This window comes from Leopardus geoffroyi, chromosome B1 (genome assembly GCF_018350155.1).
Source record: "Leopardus geoffroyi isolate Oge1 chromosome B1, O.geoffroyi_Oge1_pat1.0, whole genome shotgun sequence".
Classification (NCBI taxonomy): Eukaryota; Metazoa; Chordata; class Mammalia; order Carnivora; family Felidae; genus Leopardus; species Leopardus geoffroyi.
Genome location: NC_059327.1, coordinates 22,018,921 through 22,040,427, shown reverse-complemented (window position 1 = coordinate 22,040,427; position 21,507 = coordinate 22,018,921). Strand labels below are relative to the sequence as shown.

At 37.4% G+C, this 21,507-nt stretch overlaps 1 protein-coding gene across 2 annotated transcripts in view; it reads right to left on the bottom strand.

Annotated features, from left to right (window-relative positions):
- Positions 1-20,989, bottom strand: part of MSR1 (macrophage scavenger receptor 1) — an 83,547-nt gene extending 62,558 nt beyond the window's left edge. For both annotated transcript variants that reach the window (XM_045455103.1, XM_045455113.1), the window contains exons 1-3: positions 20,826-20,989; positions 8,573-8,679; positions 6,212-6,325 (exon numbers count right to left, since the gene is read on the bottom strand). In XM_045455103.1, coding sequence (XP_045311059.1) covers positions 6,212-6,325; positions 8,573-8,675 — 217 coding nt within the window. In that variant the 5' untranslated portion in view covers positions 8,676-8,679; positions 20,826-20,989. The remainder of the gene's footprint in view (positions 1-6,211; positions 6,326-8,572; positions 8,680-20,825) is intronic.
- Positions 20,990-21,507: the final 518 nt, after the last annotated feature.

Below are 21,507 nucleotides of genomic sequence, written 5' to 3'. Positions count from 1 at the left end.
TGACCAGTAGCCTTAAAGGCACACACCATTCCATTCCATATCGTTCCAATCCACTGTAACATTCTGAAAGCCATCCAAACTAAACCAGGTGTTTATTTTAAATACACAATGTGTGAACCACACTACACCTATTGCCGAGAGGAAGACGCTCTCCTTCTCCCACTTTACTTTAGAATTTATTCCAGGATCAAGTCATTCTTTCTGAATTGCTGCTTCTATGCATCTTCCGAGCCACCGCATTTGGCTTTGACAGTGAGAGTAAATTCTACAGATCGTGAAGTGCATTGTATCCTATTCCTCAAGGTACGTTAGGATAAAATGAGATAATGCTTAACACAACGTCGGAAGCAAGTATGTTGAATACATTAGCTGTTACGAAGATAAATGATGTGACAAAAACACTATCTAGTAAAAGTAAAGTATCAGTGTTAACCACTGTATGAACAAATTTTTGGCTCATCTTCCTCATCCAGTCGCTTAAGCTGGCACAGAATTGTCATCTTCAGTTTATACAGGCCTCATTTATTATTGGTGGAACAGGAAATTGGGCAAATAATTTTTTTCACTTTAAAAATATTGTTCTTTTAAGATTCCCCTATACCTATGATAAAATATATACTCATGACAGAAAATATTTTAAAGACAGGTGACGAAGAAGAATAATCGACCACTAATCTCACCATCCTCAGTTAAGTGCTAACATTTTGGTGTGTGTATACCAAATCTGTCTTTTTTCACTAGTATACAATTATTACAAAAATAATTTTAGGGGCGCCTGGGTGGCGCAGTCGGTTGGGCGTCCGACTTCAGCCAGGTCACGATCTCGCGGTCCGTGAGTTCGAGCCCCGCGTCGGGCTCTGGGCTGATGGCTCAGAGCCTGGAGCCTGTTTCCGATTCTGTGTCTCCCTCTCTCTCTGCCCCTCCCCCGTTCATGCTCTGTCTCTAACTGTCCCAAAAATAAATAAACGTTGAAAAAAAAAATAATTTTAATACCTACGCCATATTCTCTGAATGGACTACCAGATTTATTAACTCCCCCACACTTCATTTGTTCTGTTTTTACTAAGAGATCCAATATTTTGACAAACAATCTTTTAAGTAATCATTTCCTGAAAAAGAAAAAAAAAACAATCTACTAAATGGTATTTGGGGGATATACAGAGCCGCTGATATGGACTTCCAAATTGGCATATGTTCTCTAAATAAGCTAATTGTCCTTCTGAAAGGATCTAGAGCACTATGTTTATAGTTTCAAATAATGAAAAGCATAAACATTAGCTTTGCAGACAAAAATAATACAAAATTATACCTAATAAAGAAAATGTTAAGTATCATTTGATCCCTGTCAGTGAGATTTTTTCCCTATCTCCCTCTGTATCTATCTATATTATTTTATGTACATGTCTATCAGTCTTTTGTGTTATTTTGAATACATTTGATTTTTCATATTTGGCCATTACTGAGCAATAAAAAGTAACTTCATATAGTTTAAAAATAGATCTACATAAATAGCTATACCTGATATGCCAGTTGTTTTTTTTTTAAACTTTTTTTTAATGTGTATTTATTTTTGAGACAGAGAGAGAGAATGAATGGGGGGAGGGGGGGTCAGAGAGAGAGACACACACAGAATCCGAAACAGGCTCCAGGCTCTGAGCTGTCAGCACAGAGCCCGATGCAAGGCTCGAACTCACGGACCGTGAGATCATGACTGGAGCAGAAGTCAGACGCTTAACCGACTGAGCCACCCAGGTGCACCCCTCCCCCCCCGCTTTGTTTTTGGTTTTTTTTTGCCAGTTTTTTTTAATAAAAATGATATGGCAATATGATCAGCCTTATAGATTTTTGAGAATTCAGTGAGATAACATATAAAAGATCATTATTTCCACTCCAAGCTCAAGGGTACTTAAACAAATGAGAGGCTGGTATTTACCCAGGAACAAGCTGCCTGATTCTAGAATCTAGCTCCTTTTCTCAAAGACTAGCTTAGGCACTCTGGGAAAGTTCTCTTCTTGCTTAAGTTCCCCAAAGATTGAAAAGTAGTAACTACTTCTAAGTGGTATGGAGGATGGGTGAGATAAGGCATGTAAATCTCATAGCATATAAATGGCCTCTATGAAAATTCTATTCAAATTAAAGTGCCTTATCCATGAAAGATATGATCTTAGAGATTGTCTTCACTAGCTTTAGTTAAAGAAGCTGTTTGATAATCTTTGTTTTTGTAACTATTATCATATGAGGAATAAGCATGAAACTATATATGCGATTAAATCCCAAGTTAGTTTTTAGAAGTATTATATATAATTCTAAAAGATATATATATATATATATATATACATACACACACTCATATATACGTGTGTGTGTGTATATATACGTGTGTATATATATATATATATATATACACACATATATATATATACATATATACATATAGAGAGAGCGTGCACGCACAAGTGGGGACAGGGGCAGAGGGAGAGAGAAAATCTTAATTAAGCACGCTCCATGCTTAGTGTGCAGCCCAACACCAGGCTTGATCCCACAACCCCGGGGTCAACCTGAGCTAAAATTAAGAGTCAGACGCTAAACCCACTCAGCTACCCAAGTGCCCCAATCCCAATTTTAAAAAGCACATATTTTCCTCATTATGCTCTCTTCAAAATTAGCTTATCTGAATGAATGAACTCTCGCACTACATTTTGACAAGATCCCACAGAGTGTGTGTTATTTTATACTTAATTTATCAAGAAAGTGGACAAAAAGTGTATTTTTTAGTTGGATCTCATCGCATTTATTACATTAAGTGTGGGGAGCACGCTCTGGAGCGACAGCCTCATTCATACATTTAATTCTCTGGTTTATTTATGAAGCACCTGCTACGTATAAACCATTGTCTGAGCAACTCTGGGAGGATAATACCGGGAATGGATTTTGACTGTAATAGAGACTCAAACTAACAATTTTTACAGAACTATTTCAAAGACGTCCCTTAAAAATTTTCATTTCACGATGATTATTGCTTTTTTAGGTAGCAGCTAAGAATCCAGTTTCTGGAGGAGAATGGCCTGGGTTAGCAACTCTTGCTCTTTTCTTTTTAATCTGTGATCTTGGACAAGATCCTCTGTCAATGCTTCTATTTTACTACCTGTGTGACAGGATACGACCAGTCAGTGTTCACATAATTAAATGAGCTAATAGAGGTGAAGTACTTACACTATTTCTGGGCATACAGCAAGCATTTGTTAACTTCGAGCTTTTTTGTTATTAATACTTTGGATTCCAAATCTGTGACTTATGTATCTGTATGTACAATACTGAAAGTATCGATGGGGGAATTAGTATCGTTTAATATTAAAACATGGCAGGGGGGAAGGTGGGGCGTTGCAATGAGCATTGTACTTTCTGCACTTTATTTTACTCAGCGCAGTCATCTAATGCTCAACCATGGAATTCTTCGCTCACTGAAAATAACTTCTATTTCCTAGGGAGAGAGCAAATCTTTCCCACACTATGGAAAAGGAAGACTTGAGCTGACAGAATATCATGTGACCAAGGGTTTCTATCTGACATTGAGCTCAACATACAGTTGACAATAAAGGCTACGTTTCGCTTATAGATTTACAAACACAACACTGCTTGTTTTCCCAAATCCTGTATAAAAACTAATTTCGAACTAACTTCTCAAAAAGCTGTTTAACTCTGTATCATAAATCTAGGTAAAGAACGTCAGAGTTCAGATTTTCACATGTTCATTTCTCTCATTATCACTGGGGAGATGGCATTTTGTGACTTTTCTGTTTCACATTTGAAAGGAGACAAACTTTTATGGCTTATGCAAACCCCCAGGGAGAGAGTGATATTTGATTTCACAGATCACATTTACTCCTTCATGTTGCTAATATCTTCTCCTGCCAAAAATTTGTGTTATTATGAACTAAAGAATCTTCAGTATTTCAGCAACAATTATGTATACATTAATCCTAGATTGTATTTTATTGTCCAGAGATGTTATTTCATTGTACTAGGACAGCGATCCGGTAGTTTCATTAAGAGATGATAGCATATGGAGTAGACTTTATCATTAAAAGTATCTTCCACTCTGTAAGACATTTTCAATTTGAAAAGAGTTTTTATGCACATCTTATTTCATCCATCAATTCCTGTTTGCCAAAAACAGAGTAATTTTTATCTTTTAGGAATATATTTTGCCCTTATTTGTAATTATTTTATCTCAAGTAGAGATCTGTATTACATTTGGGTGTTTTTTATTTTTTGGAAAATATTCTGATCGGTAACTTACGTTGAAAATGGATTGTCAATTGTTTATTCAAGTATGATAGAAATAGTGACATCTAGCCCAAATTCTGGTGAATTTGAATGCTAATGTGAACATAGGAGATTTGAACATTTTTAACTTCTTGTCAATCCTACAGGGGCCTGCTTAGTTTTAGGAAACAAAAGTACTTTAGATCAGTCATTTCAACCCAACAATGAATGTGGAAACTTGGTAGTATTTTCGAACCACCCAAAGATTTTGAACTTGGTTAGAATACTGAATTCTCTCCAGACTTCATGGATCCATTCTGCACATGCCTGTTAGGCAGAAGTTGCACTACCTGCCGTTGACTCTGCAGGCCATGGTTTGTATAAAAGTGATGAAATTTACCCAAATTCTAACTGGCTTATAGCTAATTATTCCAAGCAATGAAGCACCGTTCAATTGTGCATTTTAAGTGAACAAGCATATACATGATCAACATACAGATAATCTAAATTCATCAGGAAGTCAGTTGTTTAATGACAGACATACTATATTAGGTCCTTTTATGTAGATAGCTGTGGTTGGCTTGATTGGTCAGTTTAGTTTCTTGCGGTTGTTTTTTGTTTTTATTTGTTTTTAATGGCCAAAATAGGAATTAATTAATTTTTACCTGTGGAAATATTTTCTCAGCTAAAATTATGGAGACTGTTCTGTTTGTGTGTGTGTGTGTTTAATTGGCCAGACACATTTTGTTCTAAAAATTTAATTATACTGGGAGATAGTAGACCATAAGAGGTTAGGAGTCAAGAATCATGGATAAGAACTCCAGTTCTACTACTCAACAGACTCAGTTTCCTTCTGTGGATAACGACGATAATGCTATGTCTGCTCAAGGATAATTGTAAAGGTGTATTAAGATAATCTGTGCGTTGAATGTAGTAAATGCCCCCAAATGACAGCTACTGTCACAACCGTTGTGGTTTTATCATCATTTCTTAGCAAATTTTGGCTCTGTCCTAAAATATTCCTTTAGGTTACCCCTCAGCCAAGAAGGTTTGACCTTGTGTTATGAGCACTTTCTTGTTAAGCTGAGTAGTATGCACATAAAAATGTATCTTACTCCTCGCTTGTTAGAGCCTACATCCAGACATTTTGCCAGTCATAGAGATGAGGACAGCCACAAGGCACAGAAGTTCAAATGCCAATCAAGTCCATCAAAAAGGCTACCAAGGGGAGTCATTTTTACGGATCTGACTCAGTTATAAGTGGGCCACCCACCCCTGTGGAAACCCTCAAATCTATCCCCAACTCAAGTCAGACTTGCCAAAGAAACATGTGCCTATAAAATATTCTTCCTAAGTAGTTTGAGTAGTATCAGGTTATTTTTAGAAATATTTAAAATAATAGCCTTATGAAACATGTGACCATATAAACCACAAAGATTTTACTGAAGCGTAGGCCATTATTTTACAAGGTCTACTCCCTTGGAAGACTTATAGGAACATTTCTTTCTCCTCCCAATGCTATGAACAAAAGAGCTTTTACTCGAACTGGCTTGTTTTGTTGTTGTTTTGTTTTGTTCTAGGCACTGTTCATGTAAACGATCCTGTTTATATCTTCACCTTGGCACCTGAAATACTGATCATAAAATGTGTGCCCCCACCACTTGAAGTGCATAAAACTCCAGAGGATAACCTATTTTTTGAAACTGTCTAATCCATCCCAACTGCTCTCTACCTATCTATATTTTACCTTAATCTTCCATTCTCTGTTTCATATTTTTTACTTAATAACTTTGAAGAATCTATTTTTTTATTTATGAATTTGAGGAATACTTTGTCATATGATGTTTCCCTTATGAATCTCCCGTATGTCAAAGACTGAATGCTTTCTTTTGTTTCTACAAGAACTAGATGCGTTGTTGAGTTTCAAAACTCTAGAATACTGTACCTGCCATTATTCCGATGATAGGCACGAGAACTACAAACACAAGGAGATAAAGGGCAATCAGTGCGGCTTTGAGAGACTTCAGTTTCTCTTGAAGGGTAGGACCATTTTTAGGATCTAAAACAACAAAAGCCCAACCTACTGTTAGAAAACTTACTCTTCCTATTTACTTAACATTTTTGCAATCTCCAATTCTATCATTACTACCAAGCCTGTTGGAATGAAAGGGAAATGCCAAAGAAGGTCGTTGTGTATTTACTAGGAAGCAAAACGAACAGTCACCGACCGGATAGGCCAATACAGGTATCACTATGAACATCTGATTTACTTCCCGTTAACTAAATATCTATGACAAAGTTAGTGTCCTCCACGACTTGTACTTGTCTCATATTGGGGCACTAGTTAGTTGATAAATTTTAATAATGATACCAACATACTCAAACGTAAATGCTATTCTTCTGGTTCATTGGGGAATAGATTCTGAGTAAAAATAAGATTTCTCAAGTCATTACATAATCATGCATTTTTTTTTCAGAGTTTAAATCAGGTAAAAGACATCTGTTTTCAACGGTAATTATGCAAATTTTCTTTTCCAATTTCATCTCAATAATTTTGTATTTGGAGATCTCTTTTGATTTCAATAGACTAAAAAAGAAAAAAAAAGAAAGAAAACTATTCACATTTTGACTAAACTTTGGAATGGATCGATGAAGCTGATCCTCTGGGTGTTTCAGAAAATATTAATATTTTTATAAATATCCATTTACTTGGAACAGCGATTCACATAGTGGGATACTAACTGTGGAAAAGTTAACTCATTGTAGAGGGGAATGTTAGAAGACGAAGCCATTTTCTCTGATTAGTGAATAAAACGTCCATTAAAAAATTCTTTCCTGTGGCTACTGTTTTCATTACACAATAAAAAATATTTTTTTTTCAAGTTTAGCTATTATTTGATAATGTTCTATGAAAGACTGAAAGGAAACTTAGAGAAAAATTTTAAAAGTAAAAATAAGAAAAAAAAAGTTATGAAGAGAAAGATCTAAGGAAAAAGAAAAAGAACAACCCACAATACAGGTAAGATGGGCGATCGCTTTGTCAGTTTGAATGAGCCTGAAACCCAGACATCTCCCTTATGTTCAATTTACAATCAGTCCTCTGCATTGTGCCTTTTCAGTAGCTCTCCAGTTTCTGTCGTCTTTCCTCTGTCTCCAAAACCTCTGTCCTCCCTCCTCAATCTCTCTGCCTTTCTACCTTTAACAGCTTTCACTAGGGTCTTTTTCCTTTTGCCTCATGGGTGCCATGTTCTCCCATCCACTGTTGGTGCGATATCCGTCGCGCCTTGGGGTTGTGGTCTGTATTTCAGGTTTGTCTATAGAAGAACTCATAGATGTTGTCACTTGCATATGCTCCTTCCAGTGACTCAGATTTCTCTATGGATCCTTTTCACCCACCCAGACCTTTTGGTGAAATGTATTCAACCTTTGAAGCTCAGCAGAATCATACACAACTCTGTCCTGCTGCCTTAAGAGAGCCTGTCCAGATCTAGCCAAATATGGATTCTTTTGAGCTCTTGTAACCTGTGCAAAAATGGTGCAGTACTGTTGTGCACCGACTTGTTTCCCCCACAAAAGTTACTGTTGAAGACTTAACACTAGTTGCCTGTGAATGTGACCTTATTTGGAAATGGGGTCTTTGCAGGTATAATCAAGTTAAGATGAGGTCATACTGGAGTAAGGTGGGCCCTTAGCCAATGATTGGTGTCCTTACGGGAAAATGACACATCAATTCACAGGAAGAAGACCAAGTGAAGATGGAAGCAGAGACAGGAATGATGCAGTTATAAGGCAAGGAACACTAAGAATTGGCAGAAGCAAATAGAAGCTAGCAAGAGGTGGGGAAGGATTATTCCCTAGAGCCTTGAAAGGAGCATGGCCTGCTGACATCTTGACTTCAGATTTCTGGCCTTCAGAACTATGAGAGAATAAGTATTATTTTAAGCCACCCCATTTCTGGTGATTGGTTACAGCAGCCCTAGGAAACTAATACAAGTATATACCACCCCTGATTTTCAAATGTCAATTAATGGTGCAAAGGGTATTGTCATTGCCAGGACCTAGTCCAATGGCTGAGAAATCAGAGGACCCCATCAACCTGTGGACTAATTTAACCTGTGACAAAGCTTCCTTACTCGAACCTAAGCTTAGTTTCCAGTCTGTCTCAAAAGAAGAGAAGATCTACTCATCCAATAAGTCTTATGTTAACACTCATGCACAAGTAAGGTAAATCCCAGGGCTGTAGTTTTACGTAGTGTCATTAACTACAAGGACACAACCTCCGTGAGCAACCCACCCTTCTACTCACTCAGAGGAAGCAAGGCTGTCATGGAGCGGGCGTCGAACTTCACAGATTCTGAGCAGCTATCAGCATCATCCTGGTGATCGGGAAACCTATCCCACGGTTCCATACTTCTAGCAGACATGTGGAAAAAGACATTTGTTACCCATGAAATGTCTAGGGTCCTTGGGCAGAATGTCTCAGGTTGAAATTTATACTTACAGTTCAATTTTAGCAAGGAAACAAGTATCATTAATTAAATTTACATATCCACCGCAATATACTGTACCTACTAAGTTTTAATTTTAACATTAAAGAGAGACCTACCCTACATGGAATCTACTCATGTATCGTTCTATGGACAGATGTGTACCTGTGTTTGTAGATGTGTGTTTTTCGAGAGTGAGAAGTGACATTTCTTTCTTACCTAAAAACAAAACACAAAAAACAACTTTTCTCATGTGACAGAAAACAACTGTTTAGCTGAAAAAAAAAATTCCCTTAGAGCTAATAGTTGGGCAAAACTTGGAGCAAATATTTCCTGTGATCTTTTATTAGAGGTTCTGGATAGAACAAAGAGTTTTGAATGATTTATAGCAAGTATTTCCAGTGATCTTTTATCAGAGCTTCATGAGCCAGGTTTTCTTGGGCCAAGACATCTGTTTATCACTTTACAGAGACGAAGTCTAGTCACTAGAGTAGGAACCACAGGAAAAAAACAGAATTTTTCTATATTGTTTTCTTTCAGGGCTTCCCTCGTTATAGATTGGTAGCAACACAAGTGTGTCTTTTCAGCTTAAGCACATTTATATTCTGTAACACAATCTATGCCTATGTCTCTTTAAGATGCATCAGAATCATTTGAGAGGCTTGACTCATGGGCCTCACCCCCACAGATTCTGATATTTAAGGTGGGGGACAAGAATTTGCAATTTTGGGGGGCCTGGGTGGCTCACTCCATTAAGAGTCTGACTTTCTCAAGTCAGGATCTCACAGTTCATAAGTTTGAGCCCCAGGTAGGCTCTGTGCTGACAGCTCAGAGCCTGGAGCCTGCTTCGGATTCTGTGTCTCCTTCGCTCTCTGCCCCTCCCCCACTTGTGTTCTCAAAAATAAACATTAAAAAAATTAAAACAAAAAAAGAATTTGCAATTCCCACCAGTTTTTTGAATGAGGCTGCAGCCACCATTCTGAGGACCACATCTGAAGAACATTTTGCAGGGGGAAAAAAAAATTGCGTGACTTTTTCTTGGAAACAGTTCAGTTCACTTGATTGATAAATTTAGCATAAAGTCAACATCTTCTGATCATTTCTTATTTTCTGTAATGCTGAGTTAGGGATTTATACAGCTGAAGTTTTAACTGAGTGCACAGGCATCTCTGGGGCACCAAACTCATCTCCTGTCCGGGAAATGAAGGGTAATCATTCACACGCAAACATTCATCCTGCTCTGGGGAGATTGGCAAGTAAGGATGTGACTTCACTGTCAATATATATTTTTAAGGATTATCCAGGCGATTCTTTATTTTGCAGTTTGCAATGACACTCCTCGTGTAAGCATCATTCTCTGGATTGGTTGTAGTTCCTGTAAACCCTGATGATTTGACCAAGGACCATCTTTAAATGGTTTGGCCATGGGACAAAGGGTACACAGGTGGAAGGGAAGGCCCTAGATCCTCTTTCATTAGGGCAGAGACAAAGAAAAAGAAATAGACAATTATCTAGGAAAATTGACCATTATAGAAACCCAAACTGGATAATTCAGATGGAGCCTCTCCTGCTATTTCCCTGGTTTTAATTTATTCTATTATTTGATTGGGAGGATAGCTTTACTTGCCAAGCAAAACAAACATTTTTAAAACCTGAGATGACAAGAAAGCTTAGCTGAATTCATTTTAAAACTATAGTTCAAAGCACTTGGGACTATGGAGCAAAGGTTTTTATCTTTTAACTCAGCTTATAAAGAATGAGCTCAAAAAGTACACATTTATACATACCCTGGCATTTAACTAGAAATCTCGTCCTGTCAGGCTGCTTGCTGTCCCCTTGTCCTTGGCCATGACCATGGCTTTTGCCCTAATATTTGTGGTACTAGAACTTCATTTTCACTTAAATGCAAAAGAATTATCTCTTATATTACTTGGTCTTCTAGATGGGAATATTTTTGTAAAAAAGATGAAACCTCTTGAATCTGATATATCTCTCTAGACAGTGAGCTACATAAGAGGGGTGACCATGTCTGTTTTCATTCAATATTGAATTAGCAAGAACCTATAGCAACCTATAAGAAAGAATAAATAAATATTTGCTGAATGAATGGTCTAGATTTTTTTTTTTTTCTGGTAAGGTGGAAGACTTAAACATATTAGTTTTGTTTTGTTTTGTTTTTTTTAATTTTTTTTTCAACGTTTATTTATTTTTGGGACAGAGAGAGACAGAGCATGAACGGGGGAGGGGCAGAGAGAGAGGGAGACACAGAATCGGAAACAGGCTCCAGGCTCTGAGCCATCAGCCCAGAGCCTGACGCGGGGCTCGAACTCACGGACCGCGAGATCGTGACCTGGCTGAAGTCGGATGCTTAACCGACTGCGCCACCCAGGCGCCCCTAGTTTTGTTTTTTAAACAAGATGGAGGTTTGGAGCTATTGAGACCACAAAGATGTGCTTCTGGGGCACCTGGGTGCCTCGGTCAGTTAAGTGATTTCAGCTCAAGTCTTGGTATCATGGTTGGAGAGTTCAAGCCCTACATAGGTTGTGAGCTACAGCACTGAGCCTGCTTGAATCTTCTGTCTCCTTCTCCCTTTGCCCATCCCCCCCTCACATGCTCCCTCTCTTGCTCTCAAAAATAAACATTAAATTTTTTTTTTTAAAGAGAGGTGGGGGTGCCTGGGTGGCTCAGTCAGTTGAGGGGCCAGTCATCTTGATTTCAGCTTAGGTCATGATCTCACAGTGTGGGTTCAAGCCCCGTGTTGGACTCTGCACTGACAGTGCGGAGCCTGCTTGGGATTCTCTCTCTCAAAATAAATTAAAATAGAAGTGCTTCTTTCAACAGAGAAATTTCTAGTAAAATGGGTTGTGTCCACGATTCAGATTCATTCTCTTCCTTCTCTTTCTTCCTTCCTTTCTTTCTTTCCCCTCACTTCCTTCCTTTCCTGCATTCCTACTCTTTTGATAGCTTTCTTGAACGTGAACCACATCTTAGGGCTGGGTGACTAAGTCATGCTGTTGAGACACTGCCATTCATCCTACCCTTTTCGTTAGCAGCACCCATTTTTATTTTGTCAGCTCCAGTAGGCACCTAGCTATGGCCACACCTCATTGTAGTTCTCAAGGGAGGATTATGAGCATTGTGGCTGGGACAAGTCTTTTTTGCAAAAGACCATCTTTGCTGTAGAGGGTGTTTATCATCCCTGGTTGCCACACTCTCCATGTCAATAATGTTTCCTAGTCCTTATATTATTGCTTCCACGACCCCCCCCCCCAAAACAATTCCAAAAATTTTATCCCTATAACATTTCCAAATACCAATTTGTCTTGGAGAACTGCTCTTCAACATAAATCCCCAATGTGGATAGAAGGTCGGGAACTTTCTCTCTGCAATATTTGCTGTGAGCAATCTGACTGTTAACATGTCTTTAATGAAGATTTGTTTTCATGAAAAAAAAAAAAAAAAACATCTTCATGAACTTCAGCAACAACACAGATTGCTCAAATTGCTTTTTGGAGATAGATATCTCTCAAATCATTCCCTGTTTATGTATACATATACGACAACTCTTAATGTCTATATAAATGCTCTTATAGAAAACGTACACATTTTATTAAAGAGGAAAGAAGGTGGCAAGTCCAGAATGATAATTTACTGATCTAAGTTTGCCCTCAATAAAGCAGGATGAATTATTTTTATCCATATACTTGTTTAGAAGTGCCACATGTTCTTACAACTAAATTTGTAATTTAGAACCCACAGGCTTAAAGGACTTTTTTCGGAGAAAGAAAAAATCCCCCCCCCCTTTTTTTTTAAGTGGCTCTAGAATGCTAGACTCTACACCAGGAAAACAAACAAACGAAAAGATGATATCAGGATATTTTCTTTTTTTAATTTATTTTCTTTTTTTGAGAGAAAGAGAGTATGAGTGAGCAGGGGAGAGGGGCAGAAGAAGAGAGAGACAGTCTCGAGCAGGCTCTACCCTCAGCACAGTGAACCGGATGAGGGAATCGAGTTGGACGCTTAGTGGACTGAGCCACCCTAGGTGCCTCTAGGATATCTTCAATCAATGACCTTAAGGCAGAAATACCTACTGCCCACGCTCCTCCCCCCAAAGTACCTATCCCTTTATGTAGGCCAGTCCAGCAAATTCCTATTATATGTCTTTATATCAAGCACTGTGCAAAGCACTAATATGCCAAGATCAATGTGTATAGAATATTCCAACCACTAAAGTTCTTACGCGTTAATATGGAAGAGTAAAATCTTTAGAAGTAATATTCTGACAGTGATACACACACACACACACACACAGCACAGATGCAGTCCAAAAAGGAGTCATTAATTTGTCAACAAGTGGGTGGTCAAGGTGAGAACACAGAAAAGATGATGCCTTTATCCAAGTTTTGATAAGTGAGCAGGAATTAGAAGAATATCCCAGGGATGGCAAATCTATTAAAGGGCACAAGGGCATGGACGGCATTGAGACTTGAGTGGATCAGCATCACAGAAGCAGCAGTTCTGGACAGAGGGCTGAGCAGACGAGCCTAGAGAAGCATGTGGCTGGGGTAATTCTATTCATCAATTTCTTCTTTAATTTTGTTAATTGCATAAATTTATCTGGCTTTCACAACTTACCCAAAATATATTATTGAGGAAGTACCTATACAAATTAAGTAAAAAATTATTCTTTGCGTTGGCAGTTGTGATCTGGTTTACAAGTGATAAAATATACACCACCCGTTAAATATCTTATTTATCTCCCTTTCATACTGAAATAGAGCTGAGGCTCAATTTTGTTTTTCTTTAGGCCTCTAACCTTTCATCTACCTTTTATGGACTTATGCAGATGACATTGTACAAGTTATTATATTTCAAAGTATAGTTTCTTTGAGTCGATTTTTTAAAACCTTGAAAAAGAAAATCCTCTAAGATGTATCTACAAGTGGACTAGCCTAAGTGACCATATGTGGGCTACATAAAACCCCTGAGAGGTACGGGGGGGCTGGAAGGGAGATGAACACTCAAATCTGTGGAGTAGAATGGTGAGTGAAAAATACTCCCCTCTGGCTACTCCTGTGCACCATGGGAAATTCTGTTTGTTTTCCAGGACAGTGTATGAGAGATGGTGGTTAATCTTGAACTGTATGAAACACTGGCATAGTCTTTTCCAGAAAAAAAATGTTAAAAAGGTGCTTAGGCTAATCATAGATGGTGCTGTCATAGGACTGCTGGTATTTTCTATTGTTACTTTCTTTTGTTCTTAGACTCCAAACTCTTTCCAAGAATCTCATCCACTTCTGTGGCTTAGACTATTATCTGCATACTGACCAAACCAGTATATTCAGCTCAGATCTCAAGTCTCAGAATCATATTTTTAAAAATAATACAACTGGACACAATGGTATATTTTCCACATTAACTTAAGTTTTCTTCTTTCTAGAATTCTTTATGTTGGCATATCATCCATTCATATTACCTGTTATTATAATTATTTATTACCTTCTATTCATTGTGTACTGGGACATACATGATGCAGTTGGACATATGGGCATATATTGGTAATACGGAGGTGCTAGCAAAGCGTGATCACCCAAACCAAAAGTTAGGGCTTTATTCCAGATTACGATTACCCACAGGACCCATATCTGACTGTAAAACAACTTCTGACTTCCCTGGAGCCATTCCTTCCTCTCTACCTCAATTCTTGGATTTCAGCTCATTTTTTATCTACCCCAGCCTTGCATCTTGGATACTAGCAATGGGGTGGGCAATTAAGTGGAGAATCCAAGAGGCATTAGAACAGAGGAGGAAATTAAAAGAATTGATGAACAAGCACAAGAATGTAGCACTTAAAGAATGGGACAAAAAAAAAAAATCAGAGGAGAAAATATCTTTCAGGAAAAAAAAATTTGAGGGACATAAAGTTGACAACCAATAGGTTGAGTGGGCAAGTAAAGGAAGAAAGGCAAGTATTTTTGCCAAGAACCTTTGAGATCATGGTAAAAAAAAAAAAAAAAAAGGCAAGTCAGAGTCATGGAAAATAAAAAAAAGAATTTCAAGACGTAAAAGGACATCCATAACCTGCCACGTGGAATTTGAGCTGTTTTGGTTGCATGGTAGAGGCAGAAGCAGACTTGAGAAATCCAAAAGCAGTAATGAGTAAAAATGAAAGGTGTTAAGTGTACATCAGAAATCTGGCCACAGCCAAGCTTTTCTGTTGAGAAGGGACAACTGAAGAATGAAGGCACTAAGACCGTACACTGAGGGGAGTTTTACTTTCCCTGCTCACTCCTCATCTCCCAACCTATCCCTTCTTTATCTCCTAGAAATATCTAGCCCAGAACTGTCTAGACGTGTATACGCAACAGCCTAATAACGTCACTACTTGGATTTCTAGTATGACCCGAACCTAGAGGTCTTCCTTGTCCCCCACCTTCTCTTAGCCTCCCATCCGATCTACCATCACATCTTGTTAGTTTGTTTTCAAATCCTCGGCAGAAACTGACCGCTTCTTATCACCTCTGCTACAACCATCCTTGCTCAAGCTTCATGATCCTGCTCACCTGGACTGTTTTAATAGCTCCCTAACTGGTAATGTTTACGCATCCGCTCCAAACTTGTGAACCCCTTCCCATCTTGCTCAGGTCCTGACTAAAACCTCACTGTTTCATACCTTTCTTGAGCATCACATTTAAAATTATAACTTACCTCTTTCACTTCCTCTTCTCCTTCCTGGCTGGATTCCCATCCTTCCCCCCCCCCCCTTTTCTTATTCTTTATTTATTTTGGGAAAGAGCACATGTGTGCATACACAAGTAGGGGAGCAGAGGAGGGAGAGGGAGGGAGAGGGAGGGAGAGAGAGAGAATATGAATCCCAAGCAGGCTCCTCACTACCCACGCAGAGCCCAATGCAGAGCCCAACACAGGGCCCGATTCTACAAACCAAACTGTGAGATCATGACCTGAGCCAAAATCAAGAGTCACTCAACCGACTGAGCCACCCAGGCACCCTGCTGCCCAAATTTATCACCAACTAACATGCCATACGTTTTCCTTATTTATCTTGTCTATTGTCTGTCTCCTTTCACCACAGATCCAGGATTCAGAAGTTTTTCTCTCTTTGGTTTAATAAACTAAGTTCCTGTCATTTAGCACATATATAAATGCATTATAAGAAATTGCATAAATAAATGAAATAAAGAATTTTTTGCAAGATGATTAGTTTTCATATTTGGGGTTATTCCTCAAAATAAGTTCATACTTCACTCATGTGGAAGTTTTAAAAGTTCTTCTGTTATACATTGGGAAATAAAAGGTTCTTCTCTGAATTGTGCATAAGAAACTGAAACAAAAATTTTCACCTCCAACGTTCTCACTTTACCTTCAAATCATTTATTAGACTTGCCAGATTACTTTAGTTCTTTACTCTAATTATTATCATTGTAATTTTTTTTGGACATGTTAGAGAACATACTCAAGTAAAGTTTTGTCAGTAGCCAGTGAACAATTCAAACAATTCAAATGTGTCTTTAAATGTCATTTCCTACGTTAAGAGAAAAAGTAAACTCACTAAAGTTGCAATTCCTACCAAATGTCAATGCACTGGAAAAGGGTTGTGAAATCTTTTGAGTTTGTATAATCTATTAAAAGCATGTTCTCATGAGAAGTGAAACACATCTCTGCAATATCAGCTTTTTATAAAGTCAGGAAAAGTTTACAGAAGCTACAATAGGAAAACCATAATGAAAGTGTTTCAATGTTAATCTATTTGGAAACATACCCTTCAGTTTTTCCTGTGTTTATTTTAAAAATATTAAAACAATATGAAAGATACATTGGGTCAAATAAAAGAAGACTGCTAATTCTATCATCTGATAAGGGCTTAATATTCAATGTATGTAAAGAACTCATACAGCTCAACACCAAAAACAAAAACAAACCATGAAAACAAAAACCAGCTGCATTAAAAAAGGGGTGGAGGAACTGAATAAACATTTTTCCAAAGAAGACATACAGATGAGCAACGGACATATGAGAACAATCTCAACATCACTAATTATTAGGAAAATGCAAACCAAAACCACAGTGAGTTATCACCTCATACTTGTCAGGATGACGAGTATCAAAAAGATAAGAAATGACAAGTGGTGGCAAGGATGTGGAGACAAGGGAACCCTTGTACACTGTTGGTGGGAATGTAAATTGGTTCAAACAATGTGGACAAAGTACGGAGTTTCCTCAAAAAATCAAAAATATAAATATCATATAATCTAGCAATTCCACTTCTAGGTATTTATCTGAAGAAAATAAGAACAATAACTCGAAAGGATATATGCACCACTTTGTTAGAGTATTATTTTTTAAGTCTGTTTATTTTTGAAAGAGAGAGAGAGAGCAAGCAGGGGAGGGGCAGAGAAAGAGGGAGAGAGAGAGAATCCCAGGCAGGCTCTGCACTGTCAGTGCAGAGCCCCATGGGAGGCTTGAACTCACAAACTGTGAAACCATGACCTGAGCTGAAACCAAGAGTCAGCTGCTTAACTGACGGAGCCACCCAGGGGCCAGGGGCCCCCATTGTAGTATTATTTATAATAGCCAACATATGGAAGCAACCTAAGTGTCCACCAATAGATAAAAGGATAAAGAAGACATGCTTAAGATATATATATGATGATTACTCAGCCATAAAAAATGAAATATTACCATTTGTGACAGCCTAAGATAGGCCTAGAGGATATTATACTAAGTGAAATAAGTCAGACAAAGACAACTACCATAATTTCACAAAACGGGTAAACAAACAAAGCAAAACAAAACAGAAACAAACTCATAAATACAGAGAACCAGTAGTAGCCAGAGGGGACGTGAATAGGGGGTTTGGGCAAAACAGGTGAAGGGGATTAAGAGGTACAAACTTCCAGTAGAAAATAACTAAGTAAGGGGCACCTGGGTGGCTCAGTTGGTTAAACGATCAACTTCAGTTCAGGTCATGATGTCACATCAGGCTCTGTATTGACAGCTCAGAGCCTGGAGCCTGCTTTGGATTCTGTATCTCTCTCTCTCCCTGCCTCTCCCGGCTCATGTTCACTCTCTCGCTCTCTCTGTCTCAAAAATAAACATTTAAAAAAATAAAATAAAATAACTAAGTAACTAGAGATGTAAAGCATGGTGACAGACAGTAACTAGACTTATGGTGATCACTTTGTAATGTACATAAATGCCAAATCATTATAGTGTATACCTGATCAATACAATATCATACGTCAACTAACTATACCTATACTTCAATAAAAAAATGGTCACCTCATCACCTTAATATAAGAAAAAATACCTTCATATGTAGCCATGTTATACGGTTGATATCACAGTGTATATTACCATCTGGTCTCACACATTTCCCTTAAAATCCTATCAGTATTTTTATACTTCAAATTATTTTTTTCAAGTTAAACAGATGGGCCAAATAATAATTCATCAAATGTATGTATCTTACTTATGTATCTATTTTCCTATAATGTAACTTAAAAAAATTTTTCCCTTCTCTTTGGAGGGCAATGTTTCACTAATATAGATGATGATATTACAAATATTTGCATAATTTAGCTTTGTTCTTTTTATTAAAAAAAGTTTTTTTAATGTTTATTTAGGTTTTAGAGAGAGGGAGACAGAACGTGAGTGGCAGAGAAGAAGAGACAGAGGGAGATGAAGAAACTGAAACAGGCTCCAGGCTCTGAGCTGTCAGCACAGAGCCCGTTGTGGGGCTAGAACTCAGGAACCATGAGATCATGATCTGAGCTGAAGTCAGACACTTAACTGACTCAGCCACTCAGGTGCCCCTTTTGTTTCTTTAGGATAATTCAGCATATGTTGCACTACCAGATCAAAGAAAAACTATTTAAACTTTTTGGTATCTATTGCCTGACAACTCTCTAAAAAGATCATGGGAATGAATGAATGAATGAATGAATGAATGAATGAATGAATAAAGGTTATACAAATTCACAAAGATTCCAGTCATAGAGGAACATGGCAGTTTTTAGGCAAATTTACCATTATTCAGTAATAATATTTTAGAATCACTTAGATTTTGATAGGCATTAAATGATACCTCAAAGTGGCTTATTTGTTTTACCTATTAGTGTGGAGATTTTTTCAAGTAATTATTATTTATTTTTCTTCTCGGGTTTTTTATTTTTCTTATCAATTGCTTGTACATCCCTAGTAGGAGTTTCTTTATGTAGATATGAATAAAGTCTTCATATGTAACATATATTTAATGTATATTCTTTCTTCTACGAGCGTTCCTTATTCAGATTTAGCATCAAACTCTTAATTTCGTCTTTAAGATTCAGGGTAAATAATAACTCTGTAGCCTTATTATTTAAAAACAAAAAGTTTGGTGTTGTATGAACAGTCAAAAGTATATATGAATGAAAACAGAGTTAATAGGTTTCCAAGCGCTCTACACTTAGGGAATATATCCATAAAAGGATTAAGGCCTGGATGGACATATCCATATCGTGCCTGATGCTACTGACACCCAACCTTGGCAGTGAATTCATCCTTGAATTGGAAGTCTAGGTCTGAATATTGGCTGTGCCATTTCCTAGCCATGTGACCTTTGGCAAATATTTTAATTGGATGTTTTCATATATGTAAAAAGGATTAAAGTGTCAGTTTAAGAATTATGAACACTTGGGGCGCCTGGGTGGCGCAGTCGGTTAAGCGTCCGACTTCAGCCGGGTCACGATCTCGCGGTCCGTGAGTTCGAGCCCCGCGTCGGGCTCTGGGCTGATGGCTCAGAGCCTGGAGCCTGTTTCCGATTCTGTGTCTCCCTCTCTCTCTGCCCCTCCCCCGTTCATGCTCTGTCTCTCTCTGTCCCAAAAATAAATAAACGTTGAAAAAAAAAAAATTTAAGAATTATGAACACTTAAAATATTTTTTATACATTTTTAAATACATTTTTATACATTTTTAAATACCATTTTTGCTTTTTAATATGGACTTTTCTTCTTTTACCTTCGTAGTATCTCCATGAGACACACGGTATTTTCTCCATTTTACGAGGTTAGGAAACTAAGACCTAAAATGTTTAAGTGACTAGTTAATGTTACACGACTAGGAAGTAGGAAGGTTTGGATTTGAAGACAGGCACTGTCTTAGAGAGTATTACCTCCTAAATGCTGCATAAAACATTTACAATCTCAGTTCTGTGACTTTTCTATCACTATTCTCACATGGCCAGTGAGAATGCTAACCCCCATTTTATGCTGTGTAAATCTTACCCGTTCTTCAAGAGGAACCTAAATTCATACATCTCCATGAAGATCTTTGCAAATCCTTTCCCCCTAAGTGATTTTGGCCTCTCCTACCTCACCATAGTAGTTATCCACAGCAGTCTTACAGCTGCTTAAGGTGCTCAAATCATATTATACCTATTTGCCTTAGATCATGGACTTCTCAGAGATAGATTATATTTTTCTGATCCCTTCCCTACATATAGTTCAGTAAAGTGCTTATAGTAAATATCCGACCAATATTTGTTATATAAGCAAAAACAGGTAATAATAAATATTAGGTTAAAGCCCGAAGTATTATATGAAAAGGAAATGAGACCAATTAAAATATCCGCAATCCCATTTTGAATAAAGTCAACAACTCTTAAACAAAATATGGACAATTACATGCCAAAAATTTCTTGCTAGTTTAGCCTACAAAGTATTTAATATATTTCATATATATTTATGTACACACACATTTTTTGCTCCCAGAAAACCTAGCAGAAATCTTTTTTTAAAATCACTGAAACAACCAGACCAGATAATTAGTGATTAGGATAGAAAATTCTATAAGAAATCAATTATATATATATATATGTGTGTGTGTGTATGTATGTGTGTATACATATATATACACACACACACACACATATATATATACATATATACACACGTTTATACATGTCACCTATCACACGCGCACACACACACACACACACACACACACACACACACAGTAGACACATACAATCAACAGAAGCAATTTTGGAAAAACATTAAAATAAACTTCTTTTACCGTTTGTCCTAAAGACGGCAGCACTGATTTATCCACTTCCCTCTCTTTACAATTGAGACCTAAAATCTTTATCACATAGTATTTCAGCATCTGGTCCATGAAGAAAGGAAATGACACATTTGTGTGTTGAAAATTTGTCTTAACAATGCATTTCAATAGTACTCTCATCAGCGCACAAGTTTGCAAAATCTAAATTTGTAAGATAACTCATTCCTCTTCCCATTTAGGACATTACAAAAGAAAAGAGAAGTAAAAGGAAAAAGAAACAAGGGTTATGGTTAACAAGATACATGATGTGTGGCAGATTAATTTTTCCCTTTTTATAAAATACGTATGCCTTTTATAACATTATCACTATTATTTTTGTTCAATCTCACTGTCTTCTATTAATTCTAATTATCTCCTCTTTCATATTCTACATGAGGGAAGACTCCATGTTTAAGTAATTTTTAGTTCACCCTCTTTCCTGTGACTCTCACCTCGAGCTTCAAACACAAAACATATGAGGGAAGGAATATGGACACCTACTAAGTAAAAGTAATCGTCCAATAATGTTCACTTCAGATCTATCTATAGTGATGTTAACATTATTTATAGATCTCTTTTGAGCACCTAACAAGTTGGTGATTTCCCCAGGAGTGCAGTGAAGCAAAGAGTTCTCACACATGCGTTCCAGGAAAAA